Source organism: Thunnus albacares, chromosome 21 (genome assembly GCF_914725855.1).
Source record: "Thunnus albacares chromosome 21, fThuAlb1.1, whole genome shotgun sequence".
Lineage (NCBI taxonomy): Eukaryota > Metazoa > Chordata > Actinopteri > Scombriformes > Scombridae > Thunnus > Thunnus albacares.
The window spans coordinates 12,559,642-12,584,841 of NC_058126.1; the positions used below are offsets into that span (position 1 = coordinate 12,559,642).

The following is a 25,200-nucleotide window of genomic DNA, read 5'->3' on the forward strand; positions in this document are numbered from 1 at the left end:
TGTGCTTTTATGACCTCCCAAGTTGCTAACAAACAGACTACCCAAGTATTAAAATGCAACATGTAAGCATCCTTCAGGCTGAAGTCCAGCTGTTGTGCAGCTGCCAAGATCTTGGAGCCCAATGTCGACTCTTAAGACCTGAACCTTCAGATTTAACATTATCTGTGTGCTCAGCAAAAGATGCGTAAGCACAGGAGTGTGGAAGGGCTCAAAATGCTTTAGGAGGGACAAAACAGCACTTTGTGGAATCATGTTACCTGTTGACAGTAAAGTCTGATGCTCATATAATAATAAAACTAACTATTGTTCATTTTGTGAATATAATAACAAGCTAGTGGTAATGTTTGGAATGATCAGATGAAAATGAATTGGCTGAGGCCTTGACATAGTACTTTGTGATACAGCGTGTGCATACAAAGTGTTTCCTTTTTTTAATAAGATTTTGGACTTTACACATATATCACTGCACAGGTAATAGGTCATAGGTCTTAGCAGAAACTAAGTAAGTCTCTAGAAGGAGTGAGGAAGTGCAGCTTGATGGAAAAATGAAGAAAAACAAACACACCTTACTCTACCTTCCCCCCCTTTTTTTAGCCTACCTAAGAGGGGCTGAGATGTGATGATTTTCCCTCCATTGTGTCAGTTTCAAAAATTTGCACCTCAGGGCCACCATATCAACCGTCAGAAAACACTCATTAGTTGATAAATAACAAGCTTACATGAAATACAACATACCTGCTGACCACGGAGGCCAAAGACCACCTGGGGTCATGAGGTCCCACGTGGACAGCACTTATAAGATAAGTGATCCATCCATGTAATCCTCCACTACAACAACAAGAAGACCAACATACAGTTGGGTCTCTATTTTTTTGGGCAATATTGTGCTAAGTTAGAAAGAGATGTATCTTAGTGTAATTAGTAGATTTGTTGAAGTGGATTGATTTTACACATAAAAGTCAGTTTACTCATAAACATTACAACTAAGTCTGTAAAAAACAGTTGTACAGGTGCTTTGACTCTGAACTCTGAAGAAACAACCTTGATTACAGTATGTCAACACTACGTCAGACTAACTGTACGAAACAAAGAGCAAACAGTCAGTGTCATGGTCATTTCAGTTTGGGCTCGGAGACCACAATTGAAAAAAACCTGTATTACAAAATAGGGGCACAGAATTGGAAAGACAATGAGTTGCATTATGTGTTGAGTCTGTATCATGTAGGATCCTGAGTTTTTACGGACTAAAAGTCAGGATATCTTGGCCTATGCTGCCCAGATTCTGATGATTATTTTAAATCTCTCTCTTGCACCTTAGTTTAGAAACAGAAACTTGACATAGGCTAAGGAGTTTCTGGGTGACAGGACTGTAAATAATAATAATAATACAGCTTTTAAATAAGAATTACTATTGGTGAAAAAAGTGCAAAGAGGAGGCTGATATGCTCATTCTTTATTGATTAAAAATAATCAAGAGAAACATGCTTTGAACTCCAAAACGATCAAAAATAGAGCAAATGAAAGAAATGAAAAACTGAAAACAGGAGGAAAATTCAAATATATTACAGCCTTGATGATTTATTGCCTGGGCAAAAGTGGTTTTGCCGGTCATCTGTTCAGTTGCTACAGCTCTGTTTAACTACATGTAAGCAGGACAGAAGAAGTTGAGAAAGGATGAGAACAAAGCCATTAGATCTTCAACTCTGTTAGAAGCAGGGCTCAATCTACACACACACACACACACACACACACACACACGCACACACACATTTCTCTCAGCGTTCATACACACCTATCCTGTCCTTGTCTGCTGTCAGCTGCAGACTATGCCAGGAGAATGGCACCAAATACTGCAGTTTAAAAACTTCGAGTAACATGGGGTCGCTGACTTTGTCGCTCCCCCCTTTGAGGAGAACACAGGGTCGACACACCTGTATATCTTTATTTCAGGTACAGTATCTTCACATGTAACAAGAACTACATTTCAAAGACACTGAAAATCTGAATCTAAACCTTGACATTATGTCAAAAAAGAAAAAAAAAAAGAAAAAGAAAACAGTTGGTCATTTTCAATTTAAGGCTAGCGTAAAATTTAACATGTTTAAAGTCAAAATACAAAGATTTCCTCTTTAACATTTTATCTGCAAGCACAAAAATGCATTTCATTCAATATGGCATCTGGAGGGTTATGACATTATCACATCACCAAATTAAACAGTAAAACCTGCTGGCGCTTCAGATCTACACATTAAAGCAGAGTGTTAAATGAACCTCCCACTGCGAGATGCACATTCATCATCAAACCATGTCAATAATGCACATAAACATCCAGAACGTGGCTGAAAGGATGTGACATCTGCGCTGATGACGGCTTTTATCCCCATCTGAACCAAGATACATTTCTAAATCTTTCAAAATGTCTACAATCACAGCTGAGCTTTCCAACAGTGAAGGATGTAAAAATCCTCATTTCAGCTGTTTAAAAAAAAATGTTCTTGCAAGTGACAAAACAGATGTATAACTTCAGATGTGGGTTTAAATAACTTCTGTAAACAGCCTCCGCTTGTTATTATTAAGAGCGGGAGACAAATTTGCTGTTACTAATTTGAGGAAATTTAAGGTGGACAGGCGTTAAGCAGTGCATCAGGACAGCTGTGGCTCCTCATGAAAAACATATTCTCAAAGGCAAAAAGTGAAAAGCTGAATTCTTTTTTTTTATGAGGAAAGGTAAATGACATACAGTAAAGTGACAGTATGTCCTGCAAAACGAGAGAATTCAAAGCCAAATTTGCAGTGTTGTCTTCCTTCACGCAGCGCTACAACCCACAATCGTGTCATAGGACAGAAAAAAGGCCAAGAGTGAAACACCCAGTATAAAAACAAATCAAAGCCAAATGTAATTATTTACATACTAGAAGTTAAATCAAGTACTTATGTTTCATCCACATAAAACAAATATGCACTTAAGTCTTTTTTTTTTTTTTTTTTTTTTTTTAAGAATTTGAGAAACTGATTCCAAATAGACACAAACTAATAACAGACACATCTGCTCATAAAACACACGTGGTTTCAGCTGTTCTAAAACTTTTTACAACTATTTCATATTTAATAGGACAATTTGAAAGTCAATAGTATCTTGCACTCCTCTTCCTTAATCATGTCGCTTTTATAACACAGCCGATAAGTTGAATTTTAAATCACTTAAAGTATTGGTCAATCTACATACATGTATAATGTTTCAGAACCAGCCTCTCACTTACAGTATCATAAGGAGACTTTCCTCTCTAACGTTGCTGCTGGTATCGACACTTAAAAAGGATAAGTCTGGTAATATTCTATATTTTTTTTATTATTATTGTCAACAAATCCTGTCAACATCTGTGTTATAGGGCTTCATTGTTGTCCAAAAACTTTTAAAACCGCATCAGTGAGTTACACAGTTGTACTGACTGTTCCTTCATTACAATAATATTGGCACTATAGCGTCACAGTGTCGAAGATACTCACCAAATTGGTATTAATCTGCAGCTAAAAGTAGTCCCCCAGTAAATTTCACACCTGTTTGCTAAAACAGGAACAAATGGGCCTGGAGCTGAGGGAGAGATTTGTTGAAACTAGCGAAAAATGCATACTAACAATAGCCCTATCCTTTAGAGGTTGTTATTGTTGGGAGAGTTCACATCATTCTGGAAAATTAATTTGTATTTGGCCACCTGAGAGGTGTATCACATCACATCAGCATATATCTGTGTGAAAACGGTTTAGCTCAAGTAAAGAAGTGCATCTTGCAAGTTCTGATTCTAGTTGGCTTCGTAAGCTCCTTCAGAGTAGAGTAAAAAGTTTGACATTAGCAACTGAAACCACATTTGTACATTTCAGACAACATAATGCTCCATACTGTAACTGGGGACCTCCCCAAAACGTGCATTCAGTAGTTCTGATGAATATAAGGCATTGTTATACTTATCAGGATTCAAGGGCGTTAGTTCAGATTGTGCAAATGCATCATATATTAGAGAGAAAAAAAAAAAGAACAGAATGAGGGAGACCAGGATGTTCAATGAAAACTGTTTGTTGTAGATACTTGCATCCTTCTACATATACACTGTAAACTTTTTTTGAGTGATCCTTACATTGTACGTTCTGATACTTCAGCTGACCACCTAATTCATTCAAGGTGGCGTTGTATGATCCTATGGTTGACCAAACGGTACTGTTTTCTTTGGCAGTAGTGGTTTCTTTACAGCCATAGAAAGAAAAAAAAATGCATTAAACTATTTTTTTTTATTATTTTCACATTTTTTAGGCAAGTCACGGTCCCAGGTAGAACAACAGTTTAACTAATGCTGAGCTGAGCAAAGCCCATCAATTTGACGTCATCTGGTATTTCAGATCCCTCAATTCCAGAAGCCTGCAAACACAATAATATCCAGTGAGCAAAACTAGTTGGTATAACAGAAAAAAAGTTCATGGCTAGTTATGGACGTGAAGAACAATTACAGCGACCACAAACTGTCACAATCTACAGATGGGCTGTTTGAAGACTTTATAAATGTGAAACTATCCTTTAAGGTACTGCATCACTTCCTTCAACTACAAAATGTGACTAGTGGGTTGAGGGATTTTACAGTTCAATTAGATTAACCTATGTGCTAGCAGCATTACAAAGATTAACGCTGTATATTTGGTACTAGTTGGGTGGCTGATCTTGCCTGAGATCGCAAATATTATCAGCAGTTTTACATGCTGACAAAATTTGATTATTTAGGACAAAAACATATGAGCAAGGGGGGTGGGGAAGGATCTGCACCAGTAACAGATTAATTCTGATACATTTTAGTGAGTTTGACTTCAGAGAAATGTCTGAAAATATCTACAGTAGTTCTGTAAGTTTGACAGTTGATCATAAATAGAGGATATTTCTCCTTTAGCTGAGGGTTCTGGTATAAACAAAGATATACTACTCAGAAGATTAAGGAAGGATGATACATTTAGATTTAACAAGCATGAATCTGAAGACATCTATATCAGTGCTTTCTTAATAAAAATACTAGAGTTTATACAGATGAAGGTGTAGCACTCACCAGTTTGAAAGTGACATTTTTATTGGCTTGAGGCTCATCAACTATTTTCTGCAAATTTGCAGCAACTGAAAAGAAAAAAGATGTTTCAGTCCGATGAAAACAACAATGTGTGTGTGTGCATGTGTGTGTGTGTATGTGTGTGTGTGTATGTTCAGAAAGAAAAATGTTGGGCTTTTTAAGCACATGATCAACAATTTTTAACCCTCAGGTGAGGAAAAGAAGAATACAGTGGAGTGATTTTATCACTGACCTATTACTAAGTCCCTCCCATCCACTAGGCCTGCTGACACCAGCTCCTGGGACACACCATCTGCTGTGTCTGAAAAGACGGCATAAGAGACAGACTGTGACAGGTGGACCAAAACTGTTTATTTTCTAAAAAGGAAATATTAACAGGGTTTATATTAATGGTGTTTACTGAACGGTGTGCTCAGCACATACCGTTCTTAAAACAGATATTTAACCTAATTTCTCTGGGTTTTCAAGAGTGCAGGACTCAGTGTGCTTTTTCATTTGGGTTGAAGCATTGAAGGAAGTTTAAAAAAACATGAGATATAAATTGTCGGCTTCTTTTACTGATCACCCAAAATGTGACATTCTCAGCAAGAAGCCTTAAGCTCAGGACATTTTTTAAAGAAATTGGTGACACCAGCATACAGAGGTTGGATTGTGACTGATGAAACAGTTTTTCTACTTACCTCTCCCTGGCATGAATTCAAAGCGGATGTCGTTTAGCTCCTTCTTTGAATTTCTGAAAAGATGAAGAAGAGAGAAACTACATCAGAGGCATAAAACTGAAATGGCAGTATATATAACACAACAAAGATCAAAATAGTGGAACATAGTCAGAAAAATCACCTCTTGGTTAACTGATTTTTAAGTGGTGATGAGGAAACATACCTTAACCTTAATACCAAACTAATGGGAGCCTTAACATCGCCTGAGGCAGCTGGAACCTGTTGAAACACAAATAAAGACATTTATTTTAAGTAGAATGAAAGCTTTAAAAATAACTAGTAAGGCATCCTGGTGGCCTAATGGTTAAGGCGCATACCATATAACCGCAACATCCACAGTTCCCACGGCCCCTTGTTGCATGTCACACTCCTCTCTCTCTTCCCCTGTTTCCTGTCTCACTACACTGACTCTCAAATAAAGGCATAATGCCAAAAAAAAAGATCTTTCCAGCAATAAAAGAATAATTAGCATATCTACAGGAGCAGAGGGACAGATATGAGACAGAGCTAGGTGTGACTGACCTGTGTGAGAACAGCAGCAGCGGCACCAGCAGCAGCAGCAGGTACGCCTGGTGTGGGAGATGCAGCCTGGGATGCGGATTGAGTGTTGACTGGTGTGGGCTGCAGTGGAACCTGGCCTGCAGCCTGAGGTAGTTCTGCCTGACCTGCGACAGGAGGCTGGAGTTGACTACTTAAAGGCTCAGGAGTCTGGAAAACCTGAAGGAGAAATTTCATGAAACCCTGCTCATCCTCTCATATCAGTGTTCAACTAGCTTGTGTCGCTTATGAAAGACTTACTAAGTGAACAAACTGACAGTGTTGTACAGATCTGATACACAGCTCAACAAAAATCAGTTTGTAGTTTGACAAAATAATCTTAAATCAAGGTCCCCTTACTACATTAACTCCAGTCAGACTTTGAAGGCTAAAACCATAAAGTATGTTTGATAAATTACATAAAAATAGCTATTTTAGATTAGAAGAAGAGGAAGAAAAAAGCTGTTAAACTCACCTCTGAATTCTGTGATCCCTCCTTCACTCTTGGTGACTGTTAACAGATAAAAACAAGATAACGCTCAGAGGATTTCCTGTAAGTGCCTTCAGCAAAGCAAAAAAAAACCAAACAAACAAAAAAAACAAAACACCAGCACGTATAGATGCAAAGAACACATAGAAAGCGAGAGAGGGGAAACGGATTAAAAGGGCTCACTCGTTTACTTTTCTCATTCAGCTGATTTATCATCATCTCCTTTCAGGTGGTTAAAGTATTACCATTACAGTGGGAACAAATATGTCACATGCTAATAATACTGAACTTATTGATATTCAGTGAGATGATGGTAGAGATATGAGATTTTGCTGCACTGTGTCTACAGAAGTATCTATGTGGTTGTATTTTAAGCGATATTGCAAAAATGTAGCATTAACTGTTTTATAGCAATATTGGATTTACAGGATTTTTGAATCAATGAGATGAATGCCGTCATTTTTCAGGTGTTTAATTCGCTTGATTAGCTAAAAAAACAGACATTCTCATCTTGTTACTTTATCCATAAACAGTTTCGCAATTATCAGAAAATGTACTATGTCACTATACTGTATATGTAATGATATAAAGTTACATACACTGTGATAGAACTTTTTAACTATATCGCCCACTTTGGTAATTGAGTTGTATGTAAACGAGTGAAAATATGCATTTGGTAACGCTTTATTTTACACGTCCCTTAATTTTACACTGATTTCCTGGAAATTTACAGAGTAAATTGCAGGTATTTAAACGTTCATTTTTAGAACATTTTACAGAGAGGGTGATGCAATTTGGTACAAATTATAAGAAAAAACAGAAAAAGTGTGAAGTTGGTTGAGTTGGTCAGTGCCCATTCATTATATCTGGGTTCCAAAATTCTTTTTACCGTGTAATTTTGTGTGTCAAATGATATATTTCCATACTAGGTTTCTTCAATAACTTCCTAAAACTAGTTATGTCATTTGGTATTATAAGGAAAATGTGCTCATTATAGTTTTTAAGAAACTAATATGCTAATATGGAGTTTGACACATAAATACTACACACTGAGAACTAAATATTTTCTGTAGAATTGTTAAGGATGTAATTTAATAAGAATTTTTGCAAATTAGCAACTATGTATGCATCCGTGTATAATGAATTGGCAGTTTCCAACTAAACTAACTTAAAACTTTTTTGCTTTTTCTTATAATTTATACTAAATTGCACAACCCTCTCTGTAAAATGTCCTAAAAATGAACCGCTAAATACCTGCAAATTACTCTGAATATTTCTAGGAAATTAGTATAGAATCAAAGGACATGTAAAATAAAACGTTACCACACATTATAGAGTTTGATTTCTCCTTTTAGTTTTAGCTCTGAAAGGCTTAGAAGCAGCGTAGGTCAGAAGGAAGTCACACTGTTACATGGTTAAAAACTGCTTGGCTGTGAAAGGAAAAACAAACAAGCAAAAAAAGTCCAAACCGACTCCCAGAAACGTAGAATCAGACAAAAACCTTGCAGGGCCCAAATGAAGCCAAACTGACTCGACTGAGAGGACAGTGATGTGGCGTCTGGACAGATGTCAGAAATCTCATCAACTCAGGAGTCTGTTATCTGATTCAGACAAAGTGACTGTTCAGGCTGTTACTGAGGAGACTATATTAATCCTTACAGCACAGACAGATATGACACAGTTACAGTATGTGGAAAAAAGACTTAGCCGGACCCCAATGTATAAAATTATTGATCTTTAGCATAAAAAAACATGCATTGTTTAATCTACTGAGAATCATTTCACCCATAGAGTCAGTGTGAGCATTTAAAGTTCGGTTTGCCGACATGTCGCCAATAACAAAGCAGCATAAAAGCAACTGAGATCAAATTTGAATTTCTTGATGATCATTAGTGCTCTCATTGAAGATCATTTACAGGGTTGATAAGTAATTTGCCCTGTATTGATTAAATGTGATTTGATTGGTCAGTATAAATAAAAAGTAATTTAGAAAGAGAAACGGAAATACAGATGGCTTCCAGGAAAGGTAACTCTCACTCCTTTGAATAAATAATGCTCTCTTTTACTTGGTAACAAAGAGCCAACGTCCCCTATATTCATTTGAAATTATGAACTTTTAAACAGCCACCAGGAATTGGGTGGTACAGTATCTGCCACTTCCCCATTGTCTAAATTTTATAAAACAAATATATTGCTGAAAATTTGCTTATGCGTGTAATGGAAATATCTTAATCATATAAATCTTAACTGGCACAAACTACCCTAAAATCTCTGCAATACTTTGGAGAAAACAACTGATTTGGTTCCTTCATGACACAAAGTATCTCCTTGTTTAAGAAGACACTCAAAGTAACTCACTGACTAATGGGTTCTGACGAGGTTAACTTGTGGGTCAAATTCCACTCACATTCTGTGGCATGCTCAGACCTCAGCTTAGAGATGATGATGTGAACCTTTCCTCTAAACAAGCCTGTTGTATAACTTTGTCTGGTAATTACTAGTTGTCGTCTGATAGGTTAGTGTAAAGTTATATAACGACAGAACAGTCGCTACTATCTGGAGGATAAGAGCTTATCTGTGCACCGATTTACTATGGCAAAATTAAGTTCTGACAAAGACCATAAAATGGGTATTTAACCATCTGTCAAGATAGGCCTGATATACTTTTGTATCTGAGTGCTTGTACCCTGTATCCACAGGCTTTTCCTAACACATGTGCACAACCCTCACTCTCACGACCAAGGTTATCTGCTCTTTTCTCCACCTTCTCGTCACCCTACAAGGCCTTTCCTGCCCTCTCTGGCTGTCACGTGCTCCCTGGCTAACATGTGCAGCGAGAGTCCTTCCTTGTTAGGGGAATGCCATCTGTATTGTGGAGGCAAGTGAACAACCCTGGACGCAGGCAGCTCGAGTGGGAGGGAGAAGCGCACTTGTCGCCTGGGGGCGCCAACAGGCTTCACCTGCTGCTCCTTGGCCATCAGACAGAACATACACACATACGGGAGACTCAGTGGAGAGACAGTGGACAAACATGCTACTGCACAGACATGAGAGTGACAATTTAAACAGTGTACAGAGATTAAAAGACAAAGACAACTGGAGCATAACTTCAGTGTTAATGTGTATATGAAAGATAAACAACTTGTGGATTCATCTCACCCTTAAGGCAGCAACAGCTGCTTTGCCTTCTTCACTTTCTTCATCCAGCTCATCATCACTCCACTCCCATTCGCCGTCCTCCGTTTTATGCAGCCGACCACTGGAACCTGGCACTCGACGTACCTGATGTGCACAAAGCAGAGCTCATCTTGTTATTTTATTTTTTTAGATATAACCAAATCTACATTATTTGATTACATATACAGTAAGTCTTTGTTGACCTACCCTTTTCGACCTCTCTGTTATTGTGGGCGCTCTCTGAAGTAACTTCTCATGTAAATATTCATGGGTCTGTCAGAGGAGGAAAGAAATGAAGGGTGTCACTCATAAAATTCTACATAGTGTCTACAAAGTCTGTTCAGGTTAATTTCTTATACTCAAGGATGTCTTATGTGATTCTAAAATTGAAATGGAACATATAATATACTTTACTTTACACACAGTAATCCTACTGTAAATATGATTTTTTTTCTTCAAATGGCAGATACTCCATTTAAGCTCTTGTTCCCAGTACATTTTTGAAGATTTAACATATAGCTATTTAAATCCCCCCTGCAGACTCACACACACAAAGTTCTGATATATGTTCTAAAAAAAATAACGAAGCCTGCCCTCTGCTGTTAACACAGAGTATTGCGGTTCTTGTCCCAGGGTCATGTCCAGCAAACCAACCAGGTTGTATTGGGCCTGTGTAACATGCTGAGCCAGCACTCTCGTTGTTCCGGTTGCTAGGGCACTGGGCAGCCGGAGGCTGGAGTTAGACTGCTTATCCCTGCCTTTGTTAGAAACAGCTCTGCATGGCCAATAACGTGAGGAATGCTGCAATGACCTCAGCTTGGGTCGGACACACGGACAAGTCGAGCCAAGTAAGAAGTAGCCTGACTCACGCAAACACCTCAGGGAGAGAGACATTATTGGTTTATTCTTATTTCTTGATGCATTATTTTTTCGTCTTCTCTCTTCCATAAACCCTTCTTCGGTCAATTCAAAACCTCTAGAGCTAAAAAAACCAATCTATGCTCATAAAATGCAGCTTAATTTTAGACAGAAGCCAAAGTAAGGCCATTCAGACACAATCACTGCTGTAGGCGCAGACCTTTACTCATCAATAAGCTCAACCAATGTCTGAAACAGGGATGCTGATGACTCATGGTGTGACTGATTAAGTCTCAGGCCCAGAGGGAGCTCAAACACCTACCTTTGCTTTCTGAAAGAATTTATGCTTCAACAACTCCGAGGATGTTGGCCTGAAAAACAGCAGAATGACGATGAATTAGTTCTGTTCATCTGACTGTAACAGCTGTGATACTCCCAATGATGTTTACAAATTATTGTAGTCAGGGCAATAAAAGTAGTTACATGCTGAGTTGCTTAACATGTTCTAGGCAGTGTAAATCAGTTCCACTAAGTGTAAATTGACTGTCTACAGCTGCACACATCACATGCTTTTTAAATTTAATTAGCACATAATTAGCACAGTGCAGATGTGTTTAATTAAATATACCTACTGGAAGCCACTGTGTGGCATTATGTGTGGTATGAAACTTCATGTAAAGGCTTTACTATAAACACCTTTTCTCCGGGTCCTTCTGTAGACACAGGGAGATCATCTTCCTGAAGGATTTTCCATATTTCTTTACCATCTCCTTGTCTGTGATTCCAGTCTCCAGGGTCGGAGGGTCATTCTGCAGCGTCAGCATCAAGACCTGAACACACCAGAAACACTTAGTCTCAAATATCATAAGGGCACAAAACCTCAGAAGTTGTACTTAGAGCGAATCAGACGACCTGATTTTGCATTTGTTCTATGTCATTAACTTAACATTTCTAGGTAACTCAGATTGTTCCTCAGTGTTCTCACCTTCATTGGCGGGTACTTGTGATAAGGTGCGGCCCCTGTAGCGAGCTCAATGGCTGTGATCCCAAAACTCCAAATATCTGCTTTGAAATCATAACCCCTCACCTGTGGAAGCAGAAATCATATTCAGCTTTTACCGAAAGTTTAAGTGATGCAGTCACTTATCTAAAACATGAAGTGTGTTCACAGAAACATGAGGCTCACTATTGCAGTAAAAAAGCCAGAAAGTTCTTAGGATGTGAAAGGGGCTCATTTGCAATTTCCCACAGTGTATTTCTAATGCAGACGCAAGAGCCTTTTCATCGTTTTAAATCACACATAATCAGCTAGTTCAAGCCCCAGCCATGTGTTTACTGATATCAGAGATGACAAGTTGTAGCTGCAGGTGTAGGATTTATTAAAAAAGTGCCAGTATTCAGTAAAATAAACCTAATGCATATGAAAAATCTGCTCTGAATGTGTGTTTTTGCCTGCTGTGAGCTGATGAGATTAATAATTTGTGTTTGGAGAGTTTTCTGTTGCTATGGTTACCACCTGGCATCATGCCAAAGAGGACAGACCTGCTCCATGACCTCTGGGGCCATCCAGCACGGTGTTCCCACAAACGTCTTGCGCACTTTATTTCGAGTCATGTCACCACCTGTGGCTAGAAAGGCACTGACACCAAAGTCTGACAGAAGGGAAAGGAGAGAAAAAAAACGATACAATGAGACCTGAAGCAGTAAGTCAATAATGGTGATGTCAAGAAAGTTAATTTTCTTCTGCCTAACAGGCCTCCTGCAGTTTAATACACTAAGATGTTGGAACAGAGTCAGCTGTCTAACAGGGGCAAATGAGGTGGCAGTAGAGGTGAGGGAAGTTTTAAACATCTTCACACCTAATCTGGGTCACTAGTGACAAGTGCTGTAAGGCCGTAGCAAGTTGCCTTCTGGCCAAATACCTGCAATTTGCACTGAACCGTCATCCCCGAGAAGAATGTTGCCAGCCTTGAGATCTCTGTAAGAAATCGAGAGAGAAGAATTTGCACGTTAAACAAATACCTTTCACAAGGAGCTGTCAAAGAAAAGGTGACTGAAATAGCTCAGGCAGATTAAACGGTGAACACATTAAAAGATATTGTAAAACAGGTAGAAATTAATTTAATAATTATTGCTGTAAAAGTATATACAGTTATTGTGGTGACAACCTGAAGGCTCCATACACTTTTTGAGACAGATAACAAATTGGATAAGGCTTTAAAATTAGAAGCTATACATGGCTGTTCATGATCACCCAATTTAATTATATCACTGATTTAATGTCAGCTTAGAGTCTCCTCTATACTCGACTCCTGACTTATATCTCAATAAAACTTGGGATTTTATACATCTTGGTACACCAAATAGCCTCAAAACTTTAATCTTTCCGGCACCTCTGTGTTTTTTAAGGCGTTAACAGAGACACACACAGTCTGTAGTTAATTTGTTCATCCTTGTTCGGCCTCCCCTGGTGGTGATAAGAGGATTCAGCAGGGACAGCTGTCTGGCTGCCTGTCTGCCTCCGTGCTCGTGCGTGCGCTCGTGTGCACTCGCACACAACTGCACGGACTGCCACACAGAATGAATACCGTCATCTCACCAGCCAGACAGAGTTGTCATAGCAACAGACTTTCAGAGATAAAGTCGAAGGGTCGAGTGAAAAGGCGAAGAAATAAATTTTAAAAGTATGGATGGCAACAGTGTCACAGAGGACAACAGTCAGCTCTTTCTGCTGTCCAGCCTTTTAGAAAGGGAATGTACATTTTAAAGAGAATGATGGCAGAAGAGGCTTTGATGGGACAAAGAACACCAAAGTGGTCCGACCCCAGAACATCTTCAGCCTTTAACAACTTCCAACAGATTTGGTTAACACAAATGACCCCGAGACACCTCCTAAAACGATAATGGCAGGCAGACAAATGATTCAGATGAGACCGTCTCAAAACCTGAGCAGTTCCCCCTGCTACCAGATGGGGGCACTGGAGTAAAATGCTTGCAGCTTTTGCTGAGAGATACTGTACATGCTGTTGGATCATTCCAGCAAACTAGTCTCAATGAATGTGAAAATAGACTGGTCTTTGGAGTATTGGTGTGAGTAGATGAGTCATGATACAGCGTCCAAGGAACAAAGACTCACTTGGGAATATTATACAGTCCTTATAGGCTATAAACACATGTGCAGGGATGCTGCAGGGATAATTGTGGTGTTTTAAAAGATTCTGGTGCTTACAACATGCTTACAACTTGAAATTCACGCTGCAACTTTCACTGGATCGCTAAAAATCTCTTCCTCTAGACCGACTGTCAAACCCTTCCTCCTGAGGCAGACCCTACTCCTCTGCTTACTGAATCTGTATGCACAATCTTTACAAGCAACCTACTCAAAACACACAATGAGGTAGAAGCACTCAAGAGTTTACAGGTCACAGTTTAAATCCTTGAGTGTAGAGGCCTCTTTCTCTAAGAGTGCTCCGCTAAAATACCACACAGGCAATAGATCTCATAGCGACAGGGGCAAGGGAGTGGCGAACAGTGAGCCAAGGAGGGAGGAATGCAGCATATGTGACATATTAGGACCATAGGTTGAAAATGACTGCCGGGATAATAAAACTATCCAGAACCAGACAGGGATAGTCCACAGCAGGGTATTAGCTCACTGTATCAATGCCATCTCTAAACCATGTGTTTTCAGTAATCAGCTCAGACAGAAAGAGCTGTCTGCGTACTACATGTAGCAAACATTGATGTGCTTATGCACTCAGACGAGTTCAATTACGTAACCGCCACGCTGGGGAAGATGCAGACGATGGGAAAAGGGTGGATGAAGAGCAGAGATGACAGCCTTCGCTAGTGGCTTTAAAAAAGGAAAAAAAAAAACGAAAAAATGTCTGCTGCCGTACAGACGTCTGTGCTCAGCGGCTCTCTGGCTTGTCCCGCTGTCACTTTTGCTGCCCTGACATAACAGCTAGGTGATATCAGGTCACAGTATCTTACCGTTTCTTGCGCTCACTACTCCTGCGTAATCAAGCGCATGCTCGTACAACAGGGATGATTTACGGCCGGTAATTTGAGATGTTGCTTTTTAAGGATTGGAGAGGAGGTGAAGAGTGGACCACCTGAGGTTGAAAAGGCTAGTCAGGGAGTATCCCAAAATACTTTTTCTTCGTTTACAAGACTACTGTCCCTCTCTGAGTGGGTCCAATATCATCTTCTACTGCTTGTGATTCAGGGTTTAGTCTAAGCTAATGATGTACATTATTACGGGTTCAGTCTAAGCCAATAAAACCACTCTGGCTATGTAAGACTTCCAAGTTTATTATCTCACTTCACGTCCAGGAAAATTGAGTCACAATAGAAGATTATGCTTCTTTTACATCTGAAAATGTGCCGGAAAGTTGACGCATGCCTTTCTTTATTTGTACTTTTTGTTAAAGGGACAAATTAATTGGCCCAAATGCATAATTAAAACAGAACTATTCCAATACTTTTAGACAGTACAAATCAATATTAATTAATAAACAACCGTCTCCCTAATCTGTAAATCAAAGCATCCTGACTTGAACTGATAATTTGATTTTCAGATTAGGGAAATCAGAAGACCTTTTTTTCCCCGCTGATTAGTGAGTGACTTTATTTGACATTCTACATCAAAATGAAGGTTATCTGAAAATAAGGCTTAAAGCTTTGAAAGAAGAAATGAGCCCAATGCTTAATTGTCTATGTTTGTCTCTATACGACATCATCATCTCTACAGTCATGACATGCTGCTGTTCGGCTTGTTGAACTTTCAAACTAAGCTGTGACAAATAACGTGAATATTTTTGTAATGCGCATTTTGAATTGAATACACTCCACCCCTGATAAAAAAAAAGGCCACCCGTGACGCTGCATCATTCACAAAGAGTTATCAGTCTGATTGTGTCCCCTCCCTGCACTCATTCAAGAACCATGGAGGCTATGGTTCACTGCAGCAGATTGTAATGCTCCGAGAAGAAAAAAGGCTGCAGAGTGCAGACAGTCATTAACATTCACGGGAGAGGAAGAGGAGGAGGGAGGGAGGAGGTGGTGACACAATGCACCATGCAAGTTCAAAGAAATACTGTGGTGGAGAGGAAAAAAGCCAACCTGCAGTTTAAGTCCCAACTCCTACCAGTCATCCAGCCATGTAACACAAAGATGTAATAATAGGTGGGCCGGATTTTCAAGAAGATTGAAACCCCAAACTTCCACATCTTTTGCTTATTTCCACATCTTAAAGCACTTTACAGCTCATCGGGAATGTTTCTATAGGCTAACAGTTATTATGTAACCACAAAATACTGAAAAATGAAAAGGACTCTTCACATTTATGACCTGTTGAAATGTTAACCAGGCAGTAGCTAGGCGGGAACAGCCACGGTATGAAACTGTCAACAAGATTTATCCTTCTCATCTGGCAGCCCTCGCACCTTGCAGCTCCACCGGGTCACCTCCTCTGACATCACATCCTGGTGCCAGGCTCACAGTGCCCCTGACAAGGCTGTAAAAGAGGGTTTATGAGACGCCCTGTGGGTTTCCTATTGAGATGAAATACCTACTCTATCCTCTCTCTTTTAATTGTGCCCCTTTTTGACCACAACGATATCTTGTCTCTGCTTCTGTATTTTGATTGCTTTCTCCATATTGCTCAATCTCATACTCATCAGTTTTTCCAAATCAAATTTTTAATGTTACATTCTTGTCGGTTTAGCTTTAATCCATTACAAGAGCCTCACTGCTCCCAGAGGCGGCATAACTACAACCATTACCTGAACATTAAAAAACCACACACAGAGTAATATACTGGACAAAGCCTTCGAGTGTTCCCTCAGAAGACGTGAGGTTTCAGAGATGAATGAGGTACGACATGCAGACAAAGAGCTCACCACAAGAGTAAGATCACTGCTGTCAAGGGTGCTTTCAACAGATTCAACATACAAAATGAAGAATAACTGGCATTCCTCTCATGTCATGTGCGTGGAGTCTACCTGTTGCTCAAGTTGGATAACAAGCGTCACCTTTGCATCGCTGACTTTCCGAGCTGCTGTGAACGGGGAGGTGGAGCAGTTCACCGTCTTGTGGTAAATGTCTCCAGTTGAGCCTACAGCCCAGGCCGCAAGACTCTAATTGCTTTTTGGCCGTCCGGGGCTGGATGGAACGTATCATGTGACACTTTCTCTCTTTCTCTCCCTCTTCGTCAAAGCCTCACCCCCTTGACTCTCTCCATCACCCCTGCCCTGGGGCTCCGACTCATATGATCCAGCTTACACCGGGAGAGCTCGCACAGCCATGCGTGCACGTTTACATCCCTTGACACCGATCAACTGACTCAGGACTCTCTCTCAGGATGTCGATGATTTTCAGTGCTGAGAGATTACCTCACGTTTTCTTTTTCACGTCACACCTCAGGGAATGGGGTTGGACAGAAGTGATTAATGAATGATCTATAAGTGATCCCCTAATGTCTCCTTAGACAGGGCACAGAGTTTAAGGCAGGTTTTACTAAGGTAAAACAATTCCGTCTCTCTGGCACTGACCGATAACCCTATCACATTTTGCTGAAAGCGGATACTTAAATGCTGCCGCAGCGGCATACTGCAGTAGAATTTCCTCTTAATTAACAAAGTAATTTAAACAATGTTTGGTGTAATTCCTTAAATCTCTACCTATAGTTTCTATAGGCAAAATAAAGCACTTTTCTAATTGCAAGGCTAATGACCCGATGATATCATTGCCTGTTAGCTTCATCTACACGTCTACACACAATGCATCCTTCATCCAACCCTCCAGCCATAGTCTTCAATCAAGCCCCTCTCTCTGTTTCAGCTTCTCATTGGCATGCTACTCTGAAAGCTGCCGAGCACTTAACCAAGCCTAAAAGCTATGCATTATTTACACATGTAGCCTGTCCCGTGCTATGCGTTTGCCAGCGGGAGGTGACGTATGAAAAAGTGAGTGATGAATATTAAATACAGAGGAGGTAGTGTGATGGTTTCTACAGCCGGTGTGTCGACTGAGTTTATTGTAACAGCTTGAGTGCAGGGACTTAGCCGGGTCTTGAACTGGCTTAGAGCAGAGCTTTCGGGATCACATTTCTTGTGGCATGCAAATCTGCCATTGACACATTCCACTGATGCATATTCATACAGTAACTCTTTAAAGATTATCAGCCTGGAAGTGGTAGTCTACTGACAGATTTCTTGCAACAGTTTTTTTGTGTTTAAGTTGTTGGAGCCTTATTAAAACACGCTGTGGAGGCTTGTATCATACAGGTGTGGCTAAGTGCTTCTCACTTTAAAACTGGATGCAAGATAGGGTAGAAAGTGAGCAGACTGATTCTTTAGTGGTAAGCCATAAAAGCATAATTCATAATTCTCCTCCCCAACATCTTTTTCCCCCCAACGCATTTTTAGGCCTTCTAATCATGGTGGGTGTGCATCCTTAATATACTCATAAAATATTGAGGCACTCCCCTTTTTGTATGGAATAACTCTGAATCCCAATTTGTTGATTTAGTTTAGATTTTACATTGGCCAATATACAGTGCCTTATTTGTAAGAATCTCCAAAATTCTGGTTTGTCATTTTAGTCCAGTTCTCTTACATAGCTTGATTATTTTGAATGATAGGAAATATATTGGATTCCATAATCTTATTCAGACCCAGTGTTAGTTTAATCCTCAGATATGTCAGGCCATATGGCTTCCATCTAAACAGCCATATGTCTCTAATTAATGGAGGGCATAATTTAGATAGTGGCATGGCTTCTGATTCTGTCCAATTGATTGTTAAGTATATCCCGATATCTCAGAAAAAGATTCTATTACTAAATTAATCTCTGATGCTGCTGTTTCAGGGTTACTAGAGACCAACAAAATGTCATCAGCATACAAGAAAAGTTTATGTTCTTCCTGACCTGCTTGTATTCCAACTATATTCTTATTCTTTCGTAAGGCGAGCGCTATTTCGTATTGCTGCTTGTTCAATGTGAAGGTCATTATATCCGGGTATTGCAGAGCATATTCAATCTTGTGTTTCTGCAGCATCCGCCTCACCTCATCATACTTCCTGCATTTCTCCTGTATATCCTGGGTGTAGTCTTGGAAAAAGAAGATCCTAGCGTTTCTCTATATCACCTGCTTTTTTTTTTTCTTGCTGCTGCCAGCACCGCAGATTTTACCTTATTTCGCAGAAACCGAAGGATGATGTGTCTCAGTCTAGATCTGTCATTCTGTCAGCTTCGTACCAGTCCACTGCTTTTATTTCCAGGCTCCCATGTAATAGAGAATTTGAGAAAGGCATCCAAATCTTGCCCCTTGACCCTCTAGTTCACTGATTTTGAGACAGGTTACGAGACTTTTTTGAGAGACAAATGAAATTAAACAATAATATCATATTTTTCTGAGAGTTTTTTGGAAGTGTCTCAGTCCCTCTTCTCCTATGTGACCATCTCGGGTGGGCATACCACGTGACCCTCTGATTTCTGCCTCTTCTTCTCGAACACTTGTCGCTGTCCCATTGGGTAAGTATACTGCCTCATCACTATACAGATTCCAGTGGACTTTAAGAGTTAATGTGGCTGTCTGCAAAATGCCATTTCCATGGTACAGTCATGCATTTGATCTGATGAGGAATACAATCACTCCCACGTATTGCACTTTGCAATAAACCATAGATTAATACCATGAATTAAGTTGCAGAGGATGCCACTGAATGTTTCACTGAATGTTTTGACTATGACGGAAAATCACTGACGAATGAAAGAGTACAATAATGATAGGGGGTGTATAATGATACAATCCTATGATGATATATATACAATTTATGCTAATAAGTACAATAATAAAACTATGCATGTTAAGGCATCTTATTGATTAATAGACTATTCATATTGGGTATTAGTGTATTTTAATGCATTAAATTATGGTTGACTCAAGCAAATGTTTTATTCATTAAAATGAAAATGTAATCTGAAATTCATCTTACACACAGTAATCTGTTTTATTGTGGGAAGCTGTGGTCAAGTTAATCAGTATTAAGTTTGCGTAACGTTTTGTATTTGAATGACTGTGTTCATATAAATGCAGAGGAGGGCGACATAGTATTAGTATGACATCTATGACAAAAGCAGCAGAAAGGAGGAAGTCGGGGGGGGAGGTAAAATATTTCTGCACCATAAACCCTCAAGGTGAAGTCCAATAAAGCCTCTGTATTTAGTAGTGAAGAAAAGTCATGTGTCAGTTTTATTACAGTATCAGTGTGGAGGGGCATGATTCTTGTTACCTGTGGATCTGTCCGTTCTTGTGGAGGTACTCCAGGCCCTCAAGCACGTCTTTCAACACGGTGGCTATGCTGGCTTCATCCAGGACGCCTGTCTTGTGCTCGCCTCGCGAGATGATATGCTTGATGACGTCCAGCACTGAGCCTGACAACCAAACACAGGACAGCGGTTGATAAAAAGGCTAGGCTACAATTTCATGCTTCAGTTCTCTTTGTTGAAAACTACATTTGTTATTGTCAACCACAATGTCTAAGGATAAAAAAAAAACTGTCCAGCAGCTGACCTCTTTGGAAATCACTGGGTGCAAAAAAAGTCTTGTTTCTGGTCTTGATAGATAATCAAGCTCCTGCATCTATGAGAAAGTCACCTCAGGCTAGCCTTTATCATTTGCTAAGCTTGCTCTAAACCGAAACTTATTTATGAAAACACATACTTCCTGGTGGATTGGCAGACAATCAGTCAAGATAATTTGTGTATAATCTTAAAATGTTTGGACAAATTAAATTATGGGTACACAAACACATTTTCTTCAGTTCTAGTATTGAAAGAAAAAACAAATGATTTAGCTGCATTAAGACAAAGCCCTTAAAACATAAACATCTCCATGACATCATACCATTTTTGTTTGAGGTTCTCCATCCAAATAACTTTGATTTGAATGCAGAGCTCACAGCTGGTAATCAGAAAATGTGTTCAGTTAAAATCACCATGGCTACTGTCAGAGTCATTTAATTATTTGCTGTCTACAGAGCAGCACCAGGATTTGACTCTAGATGACATCATCATCACAGTCTCTGCAGTTAATTTGTTAATTTGAACTGAGCACTTCAGTATTAGAAATAAGAATGAAATTTTAGAGTGCATCTCCCTTTAATTACTTTGGAAGAGTGGGGAGCGACTGCAGGTTATGGACATTTGAGGTTATAAGTCAAGCTGTTGTCTGTCTTTATGCGCCTCGGTTGAATGGAGAGCCAGTGTCGCTCTGCTCACTGACCTGGCCCAGTTAAGACCAAAAAGACAGGTCATCATGCCTCTCTCAGCCTGGCTCCTGCTGCATAAAAGGAGCCCTCTGGATGAAAAGTCAGACTGCTGTGAGTGTACGATTTCCTTTGTGCGACTTTCCACAGAATAAAGAGCATCTCTCTGAAAAGAGGTTGCAAAAGTATTTGTATTCGGTATGACAGAAAATTGGGCGACACTGGTGAACGGGGACAAAGCAGAGAAGCAAAAAGAATGCCACTTGCCTGACAAGCTGTATTGTGCTGCAGTGATACACAAACACAAACATCACACTGACACACTGTCTATCTGTCCCTCCCTCTCCACACACACACACACACACACACACACACACACACACACTGAGCAGCACTTGCAAACAAAAGCTGGAAATGGCCTTTTCAAGGTCCCGAAACACTGTCCATGACACAATTCCAGGACCAAACTGATTGTGTTTTTCGCAACTGTACCCAGCTAGGGGTGCAAAGATATTTATTTGCTCAATCACTCCATGATGTTCTCGACTGCAGCACTCACTCCAGCTCTCACTGCATTACCCAGAGGAGCCAGAGATGACGGGCCACCTGAGACTAGACAGTGTTGTTGCAGAGAGTCTTAGACACAGCGAGACAGCGAGAGGCAGAGTAAGAAGAGAGAGGGAGGGAGAGAGTTCAACGGGTTCCTCGTGCGGTGACAGTGCGTGGCAGAAAATGTGATTCAGCAGTGAGGAAAAGAGACAAACCCATTCAAAGAGAGGACAGATGAGGAAGGCAGGAAGAGCAACCTAGATGTGTGTCAGAGTGTACGAGATAGCGGATGTATATGTGAGCGTGTGAGCGAGCGAAAATGGCAAGAAGCAAGAGGAGAGTGTAAGAAGAGTGCAGCCTCGCTTCTGTGATGTGACAACTCTTTGAAGCTCAGCGAGAAAAGGCAGACTGATTTTTTCTTTCTCCTCTGTTCTCCACACACGGTTCCCCTCCACTCTCAATGCGTTTGCGCTCGGTCTGATGTTCATCTTCTTGTCTGAAACGACTGGAGGGAGGAGAGGAAGTGACAAGAAGTGACAGGTGACAATGAGGAAGGTGCATAGGGAAGGAGGGCATAAACAGGAGCCACATTCAAGTGAGGGAAAGTCCTCATGAGCCAACAAATGAAGGTGTGATTACATGAGAAAATGACCTAGAAGTTAATGTGTTAGACAAGGTCCTTGCTCATTCAGGTTACTTAGTTACAGCTCTGCTTTAGCTAAACAGAATTAAAGGAACAGAAAAAGTTGGCAAAGATAAATTAAGGAAGCAAGACAAACAAATAGTGTGTAGTTAACGCTTTTCCAGAGAATACTGCAGATTGACAGGCTTACTTTAAGCTGAGGTGGCACTTTTTTGAAGGGGATTTTTAAGTGCACACACACAGCATGAATGTAGGCTTTGGAGGATCACTAAATGCCAGCCTTGTCAGCTGCTTTCAAATTCAACTGATTGAACTCTTCGTGCCTCATTAGTCTGTTTTAACACGCTGACTTACAAGTGAACAATCTGAAGGTTCATTTTGCATGGGAGAGACTGTGGCTTCCAAGACAAATGACACCTGTTGGCATGTCCAAGCCCTCAGAGGAAGATTTTATACAAATGACAGGGAATATATTAAGTCTTGACAGTGGAGTGAAGTGCACTGTAGAGCTTGCAAAAGCAAAGGAAATTTTTAAATCATCATTTCAGTTACATGCTGGATTAGCTAAATCTCTCCCCTTCTTCGGATTGCACACAAAAACTGTGAAGGTCTAAAAGCTGGCACTTTAAGATAACTCCACTTAACTCTACTTCACCAAGCAACATCATCCCCTCCATTCTCTTGGTCAGAGCATGAGGTTTGAGACTGAGGGAGAGGATGAGAGAGTAGGGAGAGAGAAGGGGGGTGAACCGAGGGGATGAGAGCGGGTGCCAACTGTGCTAAAGGCCGATGGGGAATGCCAAGCGAAGTTGCAGGAGGAGGAGGAGAGGGAGGGAGGGTGGGGCACGGGAGGGGCTGTGGTAGAGGCGTGGGTGGTGTAGAAATAAGGTGTAGGAGAGAGGATCGTTGGCTCAGTCTGAGGGAAGCCTCCATCAAAGCATTTTATAGGTTCCACAATTTTACAAGGAGAAGAGTATGAAACAGAAGTAAACTAAGGAGATTTTTAAAGGGGATGTATTATGCTCATTTCCAGCTCTATATTTTTATCCGGCACTCCACCAGAGTAGCTTTGCATGATTTACAGTTCAAAAAACTAAATCATATACTGGCCCTTTATGCAGCCCCTCAGTTCAGCCTCTGTCTGTTAACAGGCAGTTTTAGTCTCTTTAAGGCCCCCTTCCCAATGAGCCCACACTGTTCTGATTGGCCAGCTTTCTGGAAAGCCTGCTAAGGGGCAGCCGTATCAGAATTGCGTTAAGTTACCGCCGATGCAAACCTAACATTTCCTGCTTTACTGCTTCATATTTAAAGTGTATTAAAAATGTATTATGATGACTAAATAACAAGAGAAATTTTATTGTGAAGAATTTACAGGAAATGAAATGTCTTTCTCACCAAATTAGGAGAATTTTGATAGCTGTGCTAAAAACCGGTCGACACAACAACCTACGGAGATATTTGGAGCTCTTTGTTCAGCAGATCAGTTAGAAATAATGCAGGGAGGAAGAGTACAAGCAGAAACAGCCACAGTGATGATGATGTTTGATGAAGAGCTGCAGATGACCAGCACATCTGTAACAGGCAAACAACTTATTTTACTTTGCCGTGCTGTGTGACGGAAAAACACTCACGGCGTGCCAGGTTGACTTGAGTCATGGCTCAGCGTGAACACCCGCAAAATCATGGAAAAATGCCATAAAGTTAGTGGAGCGGAGGAGTGAACTTGTGCGCTGTGTGTGGAGCAGATGACCACACATACAAGAACATATACAAGAAATCTGTCATGAGCCGACATCGGCTTGGGCTGAAAGTAGAAAAAACATTGGAAACCAAGCGTTCAGAGCAGTCTGAAGCCGGTGCTTTTTGCTCAGAGGGATAATTTCAACATACGTTTACGTCATTGACACTTTGGCCATGTTTAATATGAACATCCAACATTGTAACATTATGTATATGACTGAAAAAAGGAAAAGCATAATAGGTCCCCTTTAATGACATAAACCAGCATGGAGTCCTAATCAAATCTCTGTCTGCATTTTGTTGACAGTTGAGGGCCACATTGTGGCCCCCAAACTTGAAAAAGTCAAACAGATTCAAACAGTCAATGACAATCCTCTTTTAGCTGGTTTCCACTCTGAATGGCATCCAATTGAGCTCTGCAGCAGTGATTGTAGGTCAGTAAAAGGCTTCACATTAATCTCCTGGGAACACATTCCTCTGCTTGCTTTAGCATGACTCATATTCTGTCCCTGTGGGTTTTCAGTTGATGTCTCTCCAATGTGAATTCGGTAAGTGACAGGTTATGCGGCACCGCAACGAAACAGTTGTTCACATGTCACATTCCGGACAGTAATTTCCTGAAAAGCCCTGTGCCTTCAGCGTACCTACCTCAGAGCTCAGGTCTACTGGTTTGACCTTGAATGGCTTTGCCAGAGAGGAGGGCAGTCTCTGCAAAGATAAGGCCTTTTGGAGTTTTGCTTTTCTGGGTAAAAAAATACAACATGGTCTAGAATGCTGTACTGGGATCTGGATTACACCTAAAAACCATTACTTTACAATTTTGAAAAAGTGGTTAAAGAGTTTAATAATGTCTAATTGACACCACTTGTCATGTTCCAAATGTGTGTATTTGATTCAGTTTTAATATAGATGTCCTTTCACACCATCAATTATATAAAAAATGGATATCTGCTACAATAATTTTCTTATACAAGACATAGTGATCCTTGAATTGTCGAAGGCTAGTGTTCCCACTTTCTTTTTCAGTGGGTTTGTTCAGGTTGGCATTCAAACTTCTACTATTTGGGAGTGTCAGAAGCCGGATGTTTCAACCAATATATCCATTACTTTT

General features: G+C 40.2%; 1 protein-coding gene across 1 annotated transcript in view; it reads right to left on the minus strand.

Annotated features, from left to right (window-relative positions):
- Positions 1-2,941: 2,941 nt before the first annotated feature.
- oxsr1b (oxidative stress responsive kinase 1b) overlaps positions 2,942-25,200 on the minus strand; it is a 37,550-nt gene continuing 15,291 nt past the window's right edge. The window contains exons 4-18 of the mRNA XM_044339587.1: positions 20,183-20,324; positions 12,806-12,861; positions 12,426-12,535; positions 11,869-11,970; positions 11,580-11,713; positions 11,206-11,254; positions 10,233-10,298; positions 10,008-10,130; positions 6,834-6,869; positions 6,344-6,538; positions 5,985-6,040; positions 5,783-5,835; positions 5,335-5,403; positions 5,085-5,149; positions 2,942-4,411 (exon numbers count right to left, since the gene is read on the minus strand). Coding sequence (XP_044195522.1) covers positions 4,337-4,411; positions 5,085-5,149; positions 5,335-5,403; positions 5,783-5,835; positions 5,985-6,040; positions 6,344-6,538; positions 6,834-6,869; positions 10,008-10,130; positions 10,233-10,298; positions 11,206-11,254; positions 11,580-11,713; positions 11,869-11,970; positions 12,426-12,535; positions 12,806-12,861; positions 20,183-20,324 — 1,331 coding nt within the window. The 3' untranslated portion in view covers positions 2,942-4,336. The remainder of the gene's footprint in view (positions 4,412-5,084; positions 5,150-5,334; positions 5,404-5,782; positions 5,836-5,984; positions 6,041-6,343; positions 6,539-6,833; positions 6,870-10,007; positions 10,131-10,232; positions 10,299-11,205; positions 11,255-11,579; positions 11,714-11,868; positions 11,971-12,425; positions 12,536-12,805; positions 12,862-20,182; positions 20,325-25,200) is intronic.